General features: G+C 38.2%; 1 protein-coding gene across 1 annotated transcript in view; it reads left to right on the top strand.

The window, feature by feature from the left end:
- The window catches only part of LOC121522611 (aryl hydrocarbon receptor-like), a 77,933-nt gene that overhangs the window by 42,394 nt on the left and 18,049 nt on the right, over positions 1 to 17,490 (top strand). The window contains exon 3 of the mRNA XM_041807155.1: positions 1,947 to 2,056. Within this exon, the coding sequence (XP_041663089.1) occupies positions 1,947 to 2,056 (110 nt within the window). The remainder of the gene's footprint in view (positions 1 to 1,946; positions 2,057 to 17,490) is intronic.

Here is a 17,490-nt window from a genome sequence, read left to right as displayed (position 1 = left end):
ACATCAGGTCTATAGAGAACATATCTGAGTCTGAGCTTAACATTGAATGCGTGAGTAAGGACATGAATGCACCACAATCTCCACTTTGATAATGAACTACTAAGTTCTGTCGTGTGAGAACAAAAGAAAGAAAATTAAGAAACAATCCTGTAGGACAGTCCCAACAACTCGTCGCTCTTCTTTGTTCCCTATCCATGTCAACCTGAGCATGAAGCCCGGTTCAGACCAAAGATTCACATGAGATGAGTGGTAATATATAGACCTACCTGTTTGTTAAGGATCATTCTGATACAGTCTGAACTGCAACTGGAGAAGACAATTTATTGCTCTTATCCCAAATAACTCAAAATAACTCTATTTGAACCCTTTCTTTTTCTCATGATTCTGTTTGCTGTTTTTCTTCCGATAGAGATGATGCATAACACCAGCTGTATGATTCCTGCATGAGGGTGATTCATCACTAATTCCTTTTGACAAAGATGCTGCATGCATGTTTCTTGTCATTACCATTGTAGTGTTGTAGTAGAATTTAATTGCACACAAAAATAGGGGGGTGTCAGAGTCAAGCTCAACACATGTCAACATATGCGTGTGCCACTCAGCAGCCAAGGTCAGCCTTGATGGCATCTTTTTTGTCTGGACCTTTTAAATCTAGGCAATACGCCTAGAGACAGCCAGTGGTTTTTGGGCCCTTGGGACATCAGCAGCACGATCACCCTACTGCCGCCTGGACAGTACCCTAGGGGGCTGTGCTTATTCGCCACATCCACTCCTTACTCTGCCCTAAAGGGGTTGACCTGTGATATTTTTCAACAGATTATTTTCCCATGTCCCTGGTAATATGAAAGGGCATCCAGATCACTACTGGGGTTGTGTCAATCCTTCTTCCCACCCAATGGTGCCCTCAGATATGGTTACTTACCATTTCCCTGTGCCAAATATGCCTCAAAGTTCTGCACAGTACTATATCTTGCTCAGGTTTTTGTGCTTTTTTTCTTGTGTGGCTGTCTTTTTGCTGTTGATTGTTGTCTTGGCTCTTTGTTTTTCTTGGATTCTGTTGCTCTGGTATTGTGTTTGCTGTTCCATTTAGCTATGACAGCTTTGAATGTCTCACATAGGCTGTACAGCTTGCATAGCACTGAACATGTCCTGTTCACATGCACAGCTGACAGAGGTGACAGGTGTTTACTGTGTTAAAACATACCTTAAAAAATATAAATCTATTTTCAAATTCACAGCATGACTTAATGTATTGAAATATTTTGATTTGAACAAAATGTATTGCTGTTTACTGCCTTTCAAACCAAAATTTACATTTCCCATTTACTTGCTTGCAGCGTCCACTGTGAGTAATTTGGCAACAACCATTTGAGCTGTGACAGCTCAGTTCATACTTTCTTCTGCAACAGTATAAAACAACCTTGTTGCAGGGGAATTTTTTTTTGCCTGAACTGAACTTCAGATATATGATGCTTTGTTCAGACTAAGGAAATTGTTCAAGATTAAATGTCTTATATGGTGAGTCCAGTGGAGAACAATGCAATGCATAGCATCAGGAATGGACTCAGCATATGCTCATATTTCTGTAGATCATATTATGCAACTTTCTACTGCAGATCTTTTCAGAAGACTCTAAAGACAAACAGTGTTTTTGTTTCCCTGATGTATTGTGTATCACTGATGTCATGGAAACCGTGATGTTAGTGAGTAAGACAAAATAAAAGGCCTGGATTCGGTAAATTAGACTTTCAGATTGCATGTGATGAATGTTTAATGAGCTGGGATCGGCCGTGCATGGAGCATCTTTAGCATTCTGAACATGAGGCAAGCTGACAGTCACAGCAGTGCTTTGCAAACATTATCACAGGACTAAAACCTGTCTGTCTCTCTCCCATCTCCCCCCACCTCCCCTCCCTGCCTATCTGTCTGTCTGCCCCTCTCCACAGTCGCCCTCAACAGTCGGAACGGAGCGTCTCCAGTCGGCGTGAATGATGACGAGAGCAAAACAGCAGGAGCCGTGGAGAACAAAATTCCTGAGGGAGAACTTCTACTGCAGGTCAGTCACCAAGCTTTGCTAATCTCTGCGCTAAAAGAGGGCCGACTTTTCTTGATTACAAACCAACCAAAGTTATCATCAGCCTCTTCTCAATTCTCAGTCTTTTTCTGCATTTTTGAAAATGTATCTGTCCGATTTAGTGCCCCCTAGAGGCCAGAATCACCTCTGTCGTTATGCCAGGTTAAACTGCGTTTTTGTTTACACTGGTTTTTGCACCGTAGTGTTCTGTGTTTTCAGCTTCTTTCTCTTTTATATAGGAGTTTTTAAGGAGCAGGCTGATGAAATAACTATAAACGTGTTGTTAGCTAACTTGTATAACGTGGGGCCAAATGGATTTTGGATTTATTTTTAGAAACAACAGAGTGAGAGAGATTCTGGAGTCAGAACAAATTAAGTGTGGTTATTTTGTGTCTGTAAGTTACCTTAGTTCTCTTCTTCACCTTAACCTACCTGTGTGTGTGTGTGGGTGTGTGTGTGGGTGTGTGTGGGGGGTGGGGTGAGTGTGTGTGTGGGTGTGGGGGGTGCCACATTAACTGTGTTTAAAGGGGAACCAGTCATGGCTGCAGATGGTAGATGCAAATAGCAAGGCATGGGATTGCAAAAGCACCAATTATAGACCTCAGTTAATCATAATTACTGCAATTTATTCTCATAGCCTGAATAAATCCAGATGTTTGGAGTTCACTTTTGTTTTCTTAGCAGTTTAATCTGTGATGTCTAACACAACCCCTGCTATCTGCAGAGCATCCCTACATCAGTGGCTGTCCTTGAAATATGCAAACTCACTAAAGCAGCCTCTAAAAAATAGAGGTGAGACATAACAAGCAGGCAATATTGGTCACTAGTTTTCAGCTATGAAAAGAATTTCTCCGTGTTGTTGAGACAATATGTAAAGCAGCAGTACTTTAACAGAAACACTTCAGTTAGAGAGAATAAGATTTGTTCTTATGAAAAAACTGGGGAAGATTTGGCACTCATTGATCTTTCTGCACAGATGATTAATCAGTTAAACTTTGCAAATGTTCACTTCGTAATCTATTGAGAAGACATTTTCTCCTGCTGGTAAGGATTATGTATTCCGCCTTGTGGATACCTAAGGCTGTGATGTCAAACCTTTAACATATTTGTATCTTTTTAAAAAATCTAGTGTTTCTGTGTATCCTGTGTGAGAAGGCTGTTTTCCTTAATAAGAGATATTCAAAACACAAAGCAGCAGTGCTCAGAGTGTGCAGAAATGATCTGTTTGGTGTTTAAAAGACTTCTACATGTGCAAAAATGTTTCCACAAGCAGGAAATTGCTAACATTGACATTGAAGTGAATGATTCTTATTGGGCTTTTTTTAGTCTTTCTTATATGAACTGATTTAAGGGAATTGATCAATAATATTGAACTGAGTTTATCACATAATTCTACCATTTAATATATAAAATCATTTGGCTGAGTGTCATAAATGTGTTAAATGAAGGCAAATAATGTCAAACAAATTTCAAATATAATGTTTAGACAATGATGTTGAAAAGATTTTGATATTGAATAATAAAATAGTTCTGAGATCTTCTAAGAATAGTGAAGATATTTCAGATTTTAAAATATGTTTTATAGTCATGATGAAGAATGTTTTTTTATCTTAAAAAAAATCAGTTTTGAAGAAAATATATTTATGAGGCTCAAATGGCATAGCCCCATGCATGCAGGCAGCCGGGGTTCAAATCTGGACTGTCTTCTGTCCTGCATGTCTCTCCCCACCCTGTTTCTGACTTCCAGTAGTTAAGATTTTAAATAAAAAGTTTGAAATGAAACAAAAAAATCTCTGAGACCTCAACAGACAATGTTGACAAAGATGTTTCTGATCTTGAGATACGTAGGAGAGAAAATGATGAGGAGTTTTGAGGTTTTATGTTCTTGCACTGTGTCCTAACAGCATTCTAGTGTCAGACTTCTTATTTCATGGAATTACATCACATGCTCACTCTCCACGCAGCGTCCATTAAAAATCGAATCATAGGTTCACAGTGTAAATAGCACTTTTACGAATGTGGACAAAAGGAAGTGTGGTGCTTTGTACAGACAAGTCTGACAGCTTTGAGCAAAGTGGTGCTGACACAAGCAAGAGCATAATTTACGAACACTGATATGGATATGATCAATTCTTGTTTTACTTTGTGAAGCAAACATATGATGAGGGAGAAGAGTGAAGAGAATCAGGAAATAGTCCTGTTTGACACTCCTAATGCCTTGTCGTCTCCCTTTTTCCTCAATCCTTGCACATCTACATGCGAGGGACATAGAGGAAAATGGGAACAGGGTGATGGAGGATACTGCATGCATGCTGAAAGTATTTTACAACAGGGATCAGTGTAACTGAGCTGATTTTGTTGTTGACACCTGCTTGCATCATGTCTAATAAAGACATGTTGTTACAGTGAGGTGTCACCTTCCCACACTTTGAAAGCCTGTTAAACTTATCCGTTTGGCTTTTTGCAGCAAGTCTAGTTATTTACAGCCCCTTTCTTGTGTTGTTTTAGCTTTGGACCTTTGTGTGTGTGGATTTCCATCGTTTTTTCTGGTTTGCAGCTTGTTCTTCTAATAAGTAACCTCGCTATTGCAGCCTGTTCTCGCTTCATGGCCACAGTATGGATGGATTTACATGATCAGTAATTTGAAGCCTTTTGCATCACTTACATGCTGAAGGGTACCCTGTGAGTCTAAGGGTTGTGGCAACACATCAATGTTCGCCTGCGGACTGATAACAGGACGAGAGGGCAGAGTAGACGAGGACATGACGAGGCCGTAAATAGAGTACTGAGAAAAGCCTTTGGGTGGCCCTGAGCCAAGGATGCAGCGACAGCACCCTTCCAAAGTAGCGTCACGAGGGAAACTGTGTTGGATTATTGCCCCTAAGGATGCAAGACGTGATATTTCAAAGGGATACATCTGCACACAAGAAATGCAGCATTTAAAATTGTAACCTTCATGCAGTGACGATAATATGCTCCTAGAAAATATCCTGTCTTCTAAAGTTTTCAGTGTGTTGAAGTCAAGAGCAGAGGTTATAACTTCATGTGGAGAGAGGGGAAAAGATTTACATCCCAAACAGACTTCCAGATATAGATGGTCATCCAGTAGAGACAGACTGGTTGTTGAACAACTGTACTGATTTGTGTGTCTGCATGGCTGTCATATTGGGTTGTTGTCGCTTTTTTTTTGTTTGTTGTTTTTTTCCTCCTGACAAGTGCCCAAAATCTATTTAGGCCAATGACAGTGGCTCAGAGGCTCAGGGCAGCTTACCACTCAATACGTCTGGCACAGTGTGCCGTGTCCTCATAAAACATTAGTCTAGTGTTTATTCCAGCGCGGCCTGATGACGGTCTGAATGTCACCTAAAGAGTTCTATCTTTGGACTAAGCTATTCCAAAATAATCCTGCCTAAATGTGGATTCTTTGGAGCAGAAATGTGATGTTTCAAGGATAATTCAGAGAGAAGATTTAAACCGAGTTTTCCCACAAGTTATCTCACAAGTCACAAGTTAAATTGTAATCATTTTCTAAACGATTTGAGTGATACAGTTTAAGAGTCCTGTTCTTTTTAGTTATTTTTAAAGAGACATTTTCAGAATTATCTTCCCAAGAGTGTTGGGTCGAGCTGTTTTCTAAGTTAGATTTAGAATTTGAAAAACCAAATTGTAGGCCAAATCAGTTTGCTGTAAAGGCAAGTCTTTCACTCTTGACTCCTTCCTTGATTATTTACAGTACTCTGCTCAGCTTCACTGGAAGAAGCTTTTATTTAATATTTACCTCACCTCCTAAACCTTGAAATGATTTTGTGGCCTCTACTGTTAAACATTAGTGACTTATAACATGACTACTCTGATATACATTATTTGGCTACATTTTTACGTGATTTTTATCAATCTACAGTATTGAAAATTTGTTAGGCATGAAACAACTGAAGCTGGCAACATGCTGGATCAGGGATGTCAAACTCAAGGCCTGCTGTCCAAATCTGGCCCATGGTACAGTTAAATACAGCCCGCGTAACATATTAATATTTCCATTATAACTGGCCCATCGGTGTGAGGTTTGTAGATTTCCTCCTTAACCTCGATGATTCAAAATATCTAAGTCATAAAATTTTGATAAAGTAAAGGATAAAAATAATAAGATATAAAGTCAGAAATGTCAGACAAGGATTTAATTAAAATGTTTTCATGCCTTATTTTCAATTTTGCATCTCACATTTATGACTTATGTTCGGGACTAACTTATGGTTCGGGATTTTTATTTCCTTTTTTAATCTTTTAAAGTCATGATTTAAGTTTTTATCTTTATCTTTTTAACTCCCAACTGACTTTAACCCCATATTTCAACCTTTTCAACTCATGATTTTGGCTTTTATCTCATTCTTTAACCTATATAACTAAAACCAATAGTTTCGAATATTGCTAACAGCAGTAGTAAACATAACAAAGAAAACATTTCAGAACTGTCCACACACTATAAAAGACTGAGTATTTCTCGATTTATGTACGGTGCTTAACAAATTTATTAGACCACCCGTCATATTTGTCTCAAAGACCACCCAGCATCATGAAGTGCTTTAATGTGGACTCTTTTATTTTCAGTGAGCTCTCCACGTTTTACCATTTTGAACAGGAATGAGGAATTTCAAACTGAATTAACCCAAATTTGAGCCGGCTCACTGGGCTTCTCTGAGAAGTCAGAAATTAATCAAGCATAACATTCAACCACTAAAACTCATTTTTCTCTTCAGGAATGCAAGTAAATAACTATAATTTGACATATTAATCAAGAAATATTAATGTGCTCTACTATTTTTCAGGTTTTTTTGTAAATTGGTTAATTTGAAAATTCATGGATAACAATAATAAGTATATTTTAGCATTAAAAATATCATTTGGGTTAAAGAGCTTCTACATATTGGTGTATTAACCATTGCAGAAACATAAAAAATGATTTTGGTAATTACCAATGCTGTTAATTTAGGGCAGCTGTGGCATAAACCTTATTTTGGTTAGGGTTAGGGTGGTCTAATAAATTTGTTAAGCACTGTATGTTTAAATTATAAGTAAAAGTTTGAATGAAGTCCTTTTCAAAATTAAATTTGACTTTATATTGATTTTTACCCTTTCTGCATACGATTGTACTAAAAATCCAATAGAACAGTCTATTTTAATCACCAAACTAGTGTCATTTGGGGCTAAATTAAACATTACACAGCCACTCAGAGGACATTTCAAAGTATCGCGATATATATATTGTGTATTGGAATATAGCAAAAATATATCGGGATATGAATTTTAGCCCATATTGCCCAGCGCTACTTTAACCTTGAAAAATCATGATATTGAACATTAAATCTTATTTTGACCTTTAAAAGTCATGATCTTGGCTTTTATCTCATATATTGATCTTTTAAACTCATGAGTTCAAATTTTATCTTTTATATCTTAACCTTTAAATTTTGTGATCTTGGCTTGTATCTCATATTTTAACTTTAAAACCTCATTATTTCAACTTTATCTCATAATTGGACCTTTTAAAGTCAGGAATTTGAATTTTATCTCATGATTTTGACCTTTAAAACTCAACTTTTATTTCACATTCTGACCTTTCCAACTTATGATTTTATCCTTTTACTCATATTTTGAACTTTGAAACTCATGATTTTGTTTTTATCTCATATATTTTACTTTTGAAATATAATTTTGACTTTTAATTTTGTGTTTTGACCTTTTGAACTAATAGGTTTGACCTTTTATCTCAGATTTTGAGCCATTAAACCCAAAATTAGTTATCCTCATTGCTAAGTTTTTTTCCCGACAAATCATTACTGGTCAAAATGAGACTGACAATTTAAGGTTAAATGTCCCTGTTAGGCTCTCAGGTTAGACCTAAATTCAGAATCCTGCCCTTTGTTGTGATTCAGTTTGACACTCCTGCACCAGATGATTTTAGGCCCAACTGAAGGCTCCTTTTCCTCCCTAACAATCAGCAGGTGTTTGCCCTAGTCGAAGTTTGTTGGAACCATTTATTTGACCAAATAGTCCTATCATTTTTGTGCTAGCTCAAGCATTTATCAGACAAAGTCTTCTAAGGAAATTAAGTTCAGCAATTTGTCATCATTTGTATTGATTCTTTTTTTAAGAGGAAAACAACAGGTAAATCAAATTCCAAATGTAGTGCATCCTTGATTTTTATGCAGTGAGAAAAAGTAAACACATTGATTAAATGGCCTAGGGTTTACTCCTCACTTGGCTGATGATTTTTGGCCAAATTTTCATCCTCCAGCAATCCGTGGTCATTGCCCTATTCAAGGCTTAACACAAGCGATTGTGTATGCTGTCATGATTATTTTACTGCTACTGATTGAATCATATTCTAGTTGGTCTGCCTCTGACAGAATACCTGCAGTGGCCTATGAGAGCTCGAAGACCTGGAGGTGACACCAGCTGGATGTTACTTTTACATCCAACAAACGTGGCAGCATACATAAACACAGCTGTGCATCAAGCCAAGGGGATTTGAAGAGCAGCTTGTGGAATTATTGCAACAACACCAGTGCCTTTACATGCAGATGATCACATTGATCATCCTCCATATTTGTTTTTCTTAGGCAGTTGCTTTGATCAGAGAAGTTTCTGCAAGATCTGATGTCTGCTTAATCCCCACGGGGAAATCATTACCATAAATGACATGCATGTGCAAGGACAGTTGTAGCAATTTTAAAGTCCCCAGCAAAGATCAATATGAAGCCCTTCCCCATTTATTACAAGAAATCTTAGGCAGTGAAAAAAAAAAAGTTTGAAACATCTTGTCTTCAGGTAGAAATAGACAGAGAGCTGCAGGACGTATCCAGATCTGAAATTTAAGTACCAAATTTCCAACAGTGTGAGCTCGCCCATAAGCTCTTGCGGTATTGTAGCATGTCTTTTATTAAGACCAAGTTCAATTGCTTACCAGGTACAAATATAAACACTTAAAGTCCCTAGAATTGTTTGAAAGTCCATTTTATGTCCATCAGATGATCCCTACTGTCTTCTTGACAGTTCAAAGATGCATAGTGTGCAGTATCTTTTACTTTGGTTAAATGCTCAAATATCACCAAACTGCAAACATAGCTACAATTTGCCAACCTACTCATGATAGGAGGTTTACATGATGCTGTAAAATGATACAGATCACAGTATTTGCAATGTTTGTGCAAGTACGAGTGCACAGCTTGGTCTCAGCACTGATACCCATTACTGGTGTTGGTATTAGAGCATCCCTAGTCCCATAATTAGTGCATTAATTGTACTTGATCAGGATTAATTGCATGCTTGATTGTCCCTTTAGTCACCTTTTAGTCAAGCCCTGTCAGTGTCTCCTTGATGTCACAGTGATGTAAGATAAGGCCAGTGCTGCTCAATTATGTCTCAGTGGTCAAGTCCTTATTTCTTTTTCCATCCATAACAAGTTGCTTTTTCAGTGGTTAAATTCATGTAATAATCTTCAATCTACCCAAGGTTTTTAAAATAAGAGCAGGTAATGTAACCAGCCTAGAAGAAAGGAACAAATATATTGAAAATTGCGAGCAAACACTTGCATATTGTCTAAGTTTCACAAGTACTTTGGCCACATTTACAGATTTAGTGTATCTTTAAAGCGTGGTATCAAAACAGGTATGGATATTGTTATAGCCTATGGTGAATGCCAGCAGAATCCAGATCTCTGAGAGGACTAATATTCCTCCGGTCTGCATGCTTTAGTCCGTGGTGTTTACACAGCGACCTGATGATCTGCACGTATTGTTCGAGTTTGAGGTCAGGGTTCAGCTTTTTAAGAAAAGGCCATGGACCGACCTGTTTTCCAATCGAGTGAAAGCACGGAAAAGAAAATCTCTCCTGGTTCATGGCGGTTTTGTGCCCTCCACACCGTCTGTGTGATTGAGTGGAGGACGAGCTCTCTGGCTGCCAGATCTTTTTGGGATCTGCTGGAGTCATTGATTTTCCAGTCCAGTTCCTCCCAATGTGCATCACACTGGCATTCCAGGAGAGGAGAGGAAACAGCCTTCCCTGCCATAGCCCGAGCCTACCAGGGAGGTTTCATTATTATGATAAGCCTACATTTCCCCAGCTTGTTAGTAATGAGAAATGAAAGCTCATTTAGGGGAAAAGAGGGAGAGAGTTCCACGGGGGGCCTCGCCCTCCTTCTCCTCCTTGTCCTTAATCGACAGGATGAGAGGAGGAGGAAGAGGCCGAGCAGTTCACAGTCTGAGGAATGTCAGCTTTATTTTCTTCTTTCTTCACATGAGACGTTGGTGAATTATGGAGGAGCAGATCAATTATTCACACTCTAAAAATGGAGGACACATGCCATTATGTATTAATTGTGTTTTTAGTTTTAGTCATTTTAGAAAATAAACACATGCATAATTGCTCAACTTGGTCAACATCTGACAACAAAAGACTCTGGCGCTGTAGTCTGGATGCTTCTGGACTGTTTGTCCTTTTCTGGCATGACGAGGGTTGCCACTGAACCAGATTTCAAACTTACAAAACCAACCATGATGACACTGATGTGATACCAAATCATCAAAACAGAAGCCCTGGGCCTATCCAATATGGCTCATTTATGGAGATTTAATCACCAAAAATCGCAGGAACACTCTAGCACGTTGTCTAAATTTCACAAACACTAACCCTTTGGCTGGACTGGAAGATCCCTTAGTGTCCAAGAGGGGCAATTTGGTTTGCAACAGATGTCCAGAAGTGCCTGCAGAGGAGGGGACTTTTAATTTACACCCCACATCCATCAAGGACGCATAGCCTTTTGTATCCATACTCATCTTCTGCTGTTTGACTTAAATTAGTAGGGATCGTTCTGAAATTATCTGTTGGGGTTCAGGAAGTGGGGGACCTTAATACTACAATTATCATTGGAAAAGTTCTACATACACTGAGTACAACCACTACACTTTACAAAAAAGCTCATCTTTGTTCCATAGTTTAACTGATTTACCTGGTGTGGAGGTGATCAACATCACAATTTACTCAGTCCTACTGATCTCCTAGTGTCGTCTAGCCAGATGAAGGGAGAAAAAGTCTAGAGGAGTCTTGTACTGGGCTAAGAGGCCAGCTGAGCCCCTTTAAAATATACAAAGTTTATTCATTTTGTACTATCAACTGAATAAACTCTGTGGGGGGAGTGACAGTGTAAAGCCTTGCCATTCACAAACGGGACTATGCTACCGAACGGCTCTCTAATGTGAACCACAGTAGCTAGCTCCTGTTTAAGTGTCAGTTTCCTTTCCTCCATCCGTTGTCGTTATTAAATACACATTTAAAAAGCCAAACTGGTACCAAAAGAAGAGCCGTTTGGGAGCAAACCAGCTCTGCTGAGCTGAGCCAAATGATCTGGATCTCTAAAAAGAGATGGATTTCTAGTCACAACAAGCGAGGGTTGAGGTTGGTGAGACAGACACCAGCTGAGAAAACAAGATAAGAGTTTAATGTGCTAAACCATGAGAAAACTTTACTGAACCAACTCTTGTTATTTTTCTTCTTTGAAAATATTTGGAACTAAAGTATTATTGTGTGTTATTTCACTTGTCTCTATGCCTATTTTAGTCATAGTTTGCTTTAGAAGTGCCTCTTTTTATGTAGTACTAGATAACAGAGTTTTTGGACCAAATCCTTTTTGGAGTACTAACTTTTGGGAGATGTGTATTTGTCTGTATGTATAGATGGCATGCAGACATGTTTTTTTTTTCTGTTATGTGTGCATCACGTGTGTTAATTGTATATTTTTGTTTATGTACATATTCATATATTCTTGTGGGAATATGCACTGGCACTGTGATTTAGATATGTTATACTGTAGATATATCCAACTTCATTTTCTGACGATAGGTGTCCTGACTTTACACACATGCTATTTATGGGTGCGCCATGCTCCTTATTCTCCTTTGTATGTCATTTTGGTGCTTTGAATTTGAAATTGTCATGTCAGGATACCTAACAAGATACTGATGGACTTCAGCTGTGTTATGTCACATGTTTATGTTACAGATTTGAGGTGGTGACACACCGATGCATCACTAAGTCTGAAGAAGAGCATGCTGGCTTGAAACATTACTTGGTTGCTGATAAATGCTTGAAATGGGAGCTCCTTGGTGTGTGGACCTATACTCCTTGTCTTGATCGTACGCAAGAATTGTGATACCACTGAGACTTTAAAAAAAAAAATAATTCCTGCTATTTTTTTTTTTAACTTTTTTTTTTAAATTGCCAAACTATTTCACTACTTCGCAGACATAAAAGCAGCCAAAGACTTCGGAATGTTTTGTAACGCTTGGCGTAGTCATAAACAGCTGAAAGCTTGGCCTTTTGGTAGGTGTATGCATATGCATAAATCACTTGCCCCCAGCAGATGTTCTCCAAGTTGTATGACATCATCTGCAAAGAACCTTTTAATGAGGTATCATAACAAACAATGTGTTCCTAACAGCTCCAACAAAGGTTTCTTTGCCTTTTAAGTCGTGTTTCTTGAGAGTTACTGAAGTCGTTGTAAAGCTCACTGGCCAGCACCATGGCTGAAGAAGTTTTACCTATGCAAAGTTATTTTTTTAAATTATTCTCATTTCTTACCAAGCATGTTTTGTTATTTAAACCCACAAAGTTGAGTTACACTTGTAACACTAAAGTTGAACTATTGTAACCTTAAACAGCATGCATGTGGAGCAGAAGTAATGAAAGGTTGTGAAATAATGACTACCACATGTAGTACTAAAGTTTTACCCATCCCTAGTAAATGAAAAATACCTAAACTTGAATGATGTTCAAAACTCGTTGGCTGGTGGAATAAATAACTCCTGATATGTCTGATTTGTCTAAACCATCCTCCTCCTTGATGACAGAAATCTGAACTCTGTATGTAGAGGGTTTCACAGGATGGTCTTTGCCTTCTTAGAGGCCTAACTTGACAAATATGGCCAAGATCTTTGACAACATTTCTGTGCCAAAAAATTGTCAGTATATCATTGCAGTTTAGACATATCTTTGTCTCACAGTGGTTTTTGGGTAAAATATGACAAAATGTTGATGTGTTAAAACATGCGGTGTTGACATCCTCACTCATGACTGTTTGAATCACTTGCAGCTGTGGGGTCAATGAGTCCGCATGAGGACACTCTCAGATATTATAAGACATGGCCTCGTTTCTGAAGGCTGCACAGTCTTTCACTTCATACTCTTCTCCAGAAGCAGCTTTTTGATTTGGTTTAAGCTACTGATGTACGTATTCTAGCTATACATCTAAGATGCATTTTCACCTAAAGAAAAGAAATAAGAATAATACTACTTAGACTGCACCTTTAGAAATAGATTAGGGCTTTGACAGATGATGCAAAGGCAGGAACTCATGATGAAAAATGCACAAAACCCAGACCAAAGAGAGAGACTGGTATATATTAAAATAAAGCAAGAACAAAATGCAAAAGGTCAGAAGAATAAAAGTTAGAAGAAGAGGGGGGTCGGCAGATCTCTGAAGGCAGATATAGAAATGCAAAGGTCAGACTACACAAACATGATGATTACTGTATCACAAATACATGCCTTGACTTTACCAACAGACATGTAAGGCTACATGGTATCTGACCAACTCTCACAACGAAATAATGACATTAAGAAAAGGGGTAGGACGAGACGAGACCCAGGGAGAAGGCTGGAAGCAAACTTGCTGTAGAAAAAACTGAAGTGTCAACAATCAGATATGACCTTTATGGTAGCATATTGAACATGGCTGAGGAAGACCACATCAAAATGCATTCATTTTGGCCTGTGAAGTCCAGTAAAGAAATAACCGTAAGTGACATCTCTGATTGCTGACTCACGTATTCGTACATCATAAAGGCAGGACTTTTGATGCTTGAACTCTCTGATAGAAAAAGCATCCAACATGTCAGACTTTCTGTAAGGAGGTTGTGAGGTGTCTAAAATGTAGCCTTGAGTGTCATTCACTATGATGCACTATTAATTTGGGGGGCTTACAGGTCCTAAGAGATCAAGCTTAAGTTTAAGATAAGTGGTCAGACCCATCCATAAGGAAGAAACATGATTAGTTGTTTTTTGCAGGAAGAGCGAAAGTTCTGTATCCACAGATACCTTTTTTGCATTTTCAGGGCCTAAAATTTCAGCTTCAGAGCACTTCTTCTCAGCATTTATTGCTGCCAGGTTGTAAAAGTTGACTTCTACTACTTTCTGTACCATCTATATTACTAATACCTGTCAGTTTTGAATTCTTGTTACTTCCTGATATGTCATCAGTAACCATCAACATTTGCATTTGACACAATGAAAAAAAAAAAAAAACGGACATTTCCCATACAAGCAGTTTTTAGAAATGCACCAAAAGTAAGGAAATTGGTGTTTGGTAGATTATTTCTTTGTTGTAACAGTGCTCCTTGACGAGACATCTTATACCATTGGAATGTCTGTTTATATCCCTTTTGACTGGTCCCACATTTGTAAGGAACATGCATTTGTGGGATGAGCAGCAGAGCTGAGCATGTGGCTTGTGCCCATGAAAAATCGGGCACAACCCACTCTGGCACCTCCTCATGCTGATCACCAGCCTCGTCACACACTGCTGTGGGATGGCATCCCATTCTTCAACCAGCATTTGTCGCAAGTCAGCCAGTGTGGTTGAGTTGGTCACTCTGGCACAAACAGCATGACCCAGACGATCCCACAAGTGTTCAATGGGGTTGAGGTCAGGACTGCTGGCCATATCATCCTCTCCACTCACAAATTCTGGAGGAAGTCTCCGATAAACCTTGATCAGGCGTTGTCATCTAGGAGGACAGAGTTCGGTCCCAGACTGTGGAGATTTTGGATTACCACTGGTTGCAGAATCTCATACCGATATCTCTCTGCATTGAGGTTGCCTCCAATGATGCCTATCAGAAACCTGATTGTCCGCACCTGGGGCTACCAGAAGCTCCAATCAAGAGTCAGTAGCAACAGCAAAATCAGCTGTTTGGCTTTGGCAGAGAAGATTTGGCTAATTTTTCATGGGTGCAACCCACATACTCAGCTCTGCTGCTCATCCCACAAATGCATGTTCCCTACAAATGGAACCATTTAAAAGGGTAATAAACAGGCTTTCCAATGATATAACCTTTAGAGATCTACCAAACATAATTGTCCTTACTTTTTTGTGCTAAGTTTACAATTATATTAGCTTATTGTAGTAGATCTCAAATCGTACTGATAAGTCATAATGCATTCTGGGAAATGTCCCATGACACTTAATTTGGAGTGTGCCTCTGGAAAATCTCTATTCGGAGGTCCATGTAGGTCCATTTGCAAAGCAAGGAATCAGCTTGCCCTGCCCTAGATTTTAATATGCAAAACACAAGAGTAGGGCTAAGTGGTGGGGGAAAGGTGAGTCATGGCATTTTATGAACCTTCTTTTTTTTTTGGCTGATCTATTTGATCCAACTATATAGTAAATAGCAAAAATGGGGTAAGACTTTATTTTAGCGTACCAAAATTACATAGTAATCGTATAATAACAAGTGGTAATTGTCTAGATATTTCTCAAGAATAAAGTGGCATAAGTTGCCATTAACAACTCAGAAGTATGATGATATTAAGGATATATTTACCTTGTTTTAATGTATTAACTGTTCCTTGTTATAGTGTTGAAATTCTCTGTTAATTTGGTAGTATTTAACCCCCTAACCCCTAAACCTAATCCTAACCCTCTAACCCTAAAAATGACTTGAACATTATTCAGGAAGTTCTCACTTTTCGATGGTTCAAAATAAAGAAACTACCCTGGAATGGTCAAGCTACTTATAAAGACAATTATTATCCTATTTCCCAGATATTTCCTCCTAAAATACTACCTAATTTCCAGAAAATTGCCACAATATTACAAGGGTTATGGTTAGGATTAGGGTTAGAGGGTAAAAAACACCTAATTGCCAGAGAGCTGCCACAATATTAAGAAATTTTACTTAGAATGAATTCATTATGACTAGGTAAATACTTCCTTAATATAACATGCTATTACTGGATAAATGTAAACTTATTACTTTGTAATTAACACCTTATTTTTTGAGAAATTACTTCACTTATTACTATAAAATTACAACATAATTAGGGCCTCCTTAAATAAAATGCTAACAATAGTAGTCATCTGATTTCTAAAAACTAAAAATATTATGTATGCATCATAATTATAAATAATTTATTGATGTAAGAGTATCTTTAATCATCCTATTGTTAAAACCTGATTTTAGTGACCCTGTTTGCTGTCCGTTGATTTGAGAAACTTGACTCTGACATTTATGTTGTTATTTTTAGTCAGGAGGAAGTGTGGCAGATAATTGTGATGATCACTGGTGTATCATCAAAAAGAATAACATGGCGGCTCCAGCATTAGTCATCCCGGGCCCCCGTGGGCTGCATGAGGAGCGAGATGATGACTTTACTAGTGCGCATGTTTGTGGTTGTATGAGGACAGCCCTGTATGTGATTGTGTGAGTTTGTGTGGTTGTGTTTGTTTATGAATGTTACCGAAACAGGAGAGAGGGCATGTGGTTGTTTAGTGGGGTGGAAATGTCCGACCAGCTGTTCCCCTTTAAAGTGAAACTATGAACGTGCTCCGTTTCACCAAAAAGTCTTCTTTCATTTACTTTCTAGTTCTTTCTGTTCCTCTTCTTCCTTTCCTAGATCGTCTTTGTGTTCCTGCACACATTTCTTTGTGAGCAGAGCAATCTGTTAAATAAAAGGCTGAAATCCAACCCAAAATAGGTACTGAAATTTAGATTTAAAAACATACTGAGATATGAATTTTGGTTCATATCACCCAAATGAGTTAATAGATTGTTAGACACACTGATAACAGGTGATTAAGGAGAGTAACGGCACTTGTTTTCCTCTTAAAGCATTGCTGCTGCAGCTTTGTAGAAGTCCTGCAAAAGGGGAAAGCATATGAACTCTTACCCCAGGACTTGAGTCATCAGGTAAAAGTAAAACATACACCTGAGTGTCATCAGCATAGGAGTGCTAGGAGATGTTTTTGCTCAACGATAGAACTATTCATTTGTGCAGCCTTTTAAGTTGATTTTGTTTGTATTAGTTAACTATTTTGGGTTCAATCTTTAGTGTAATCTCTCAATAGCTACTACTCAGCACAAACAATAAGTAACACTCCATTTTAAAACCATAAACAACACGCTTAACAAACCAGTCATCCAGGCCAAAACAATGATGAATGAACAATGATGGGAAATGAGGCATGATGGGCCACGGCTTCATTTACGCACAAACTACCTCTGCAAAAGTGATCTAATTGAATCCTCTGTCCCTGATTCTCACTAAATTAACATCTGCTACATTTAAATTTGTTACAGTTGTCCATA

This window comes from Cheilinus undulatus, linkage group 15, assembly GCF_018320785.1.
Source record: "Cheilinus undulatus linkage group 15, ASM1832078v1, whole genome shotgun sequence".
Taxonomy (NCBI): domain Eukaryota; kingdom Metazoa; phylum Chordata; class Actinopteri; order Labriformes; family Labridae; genus Cheilinus; species Cheilinus undulatus.
Note: the sequence above shows the minus strand (reverse complement) of the source record. Positions and strands in the feature narration are given on the sequence as shown.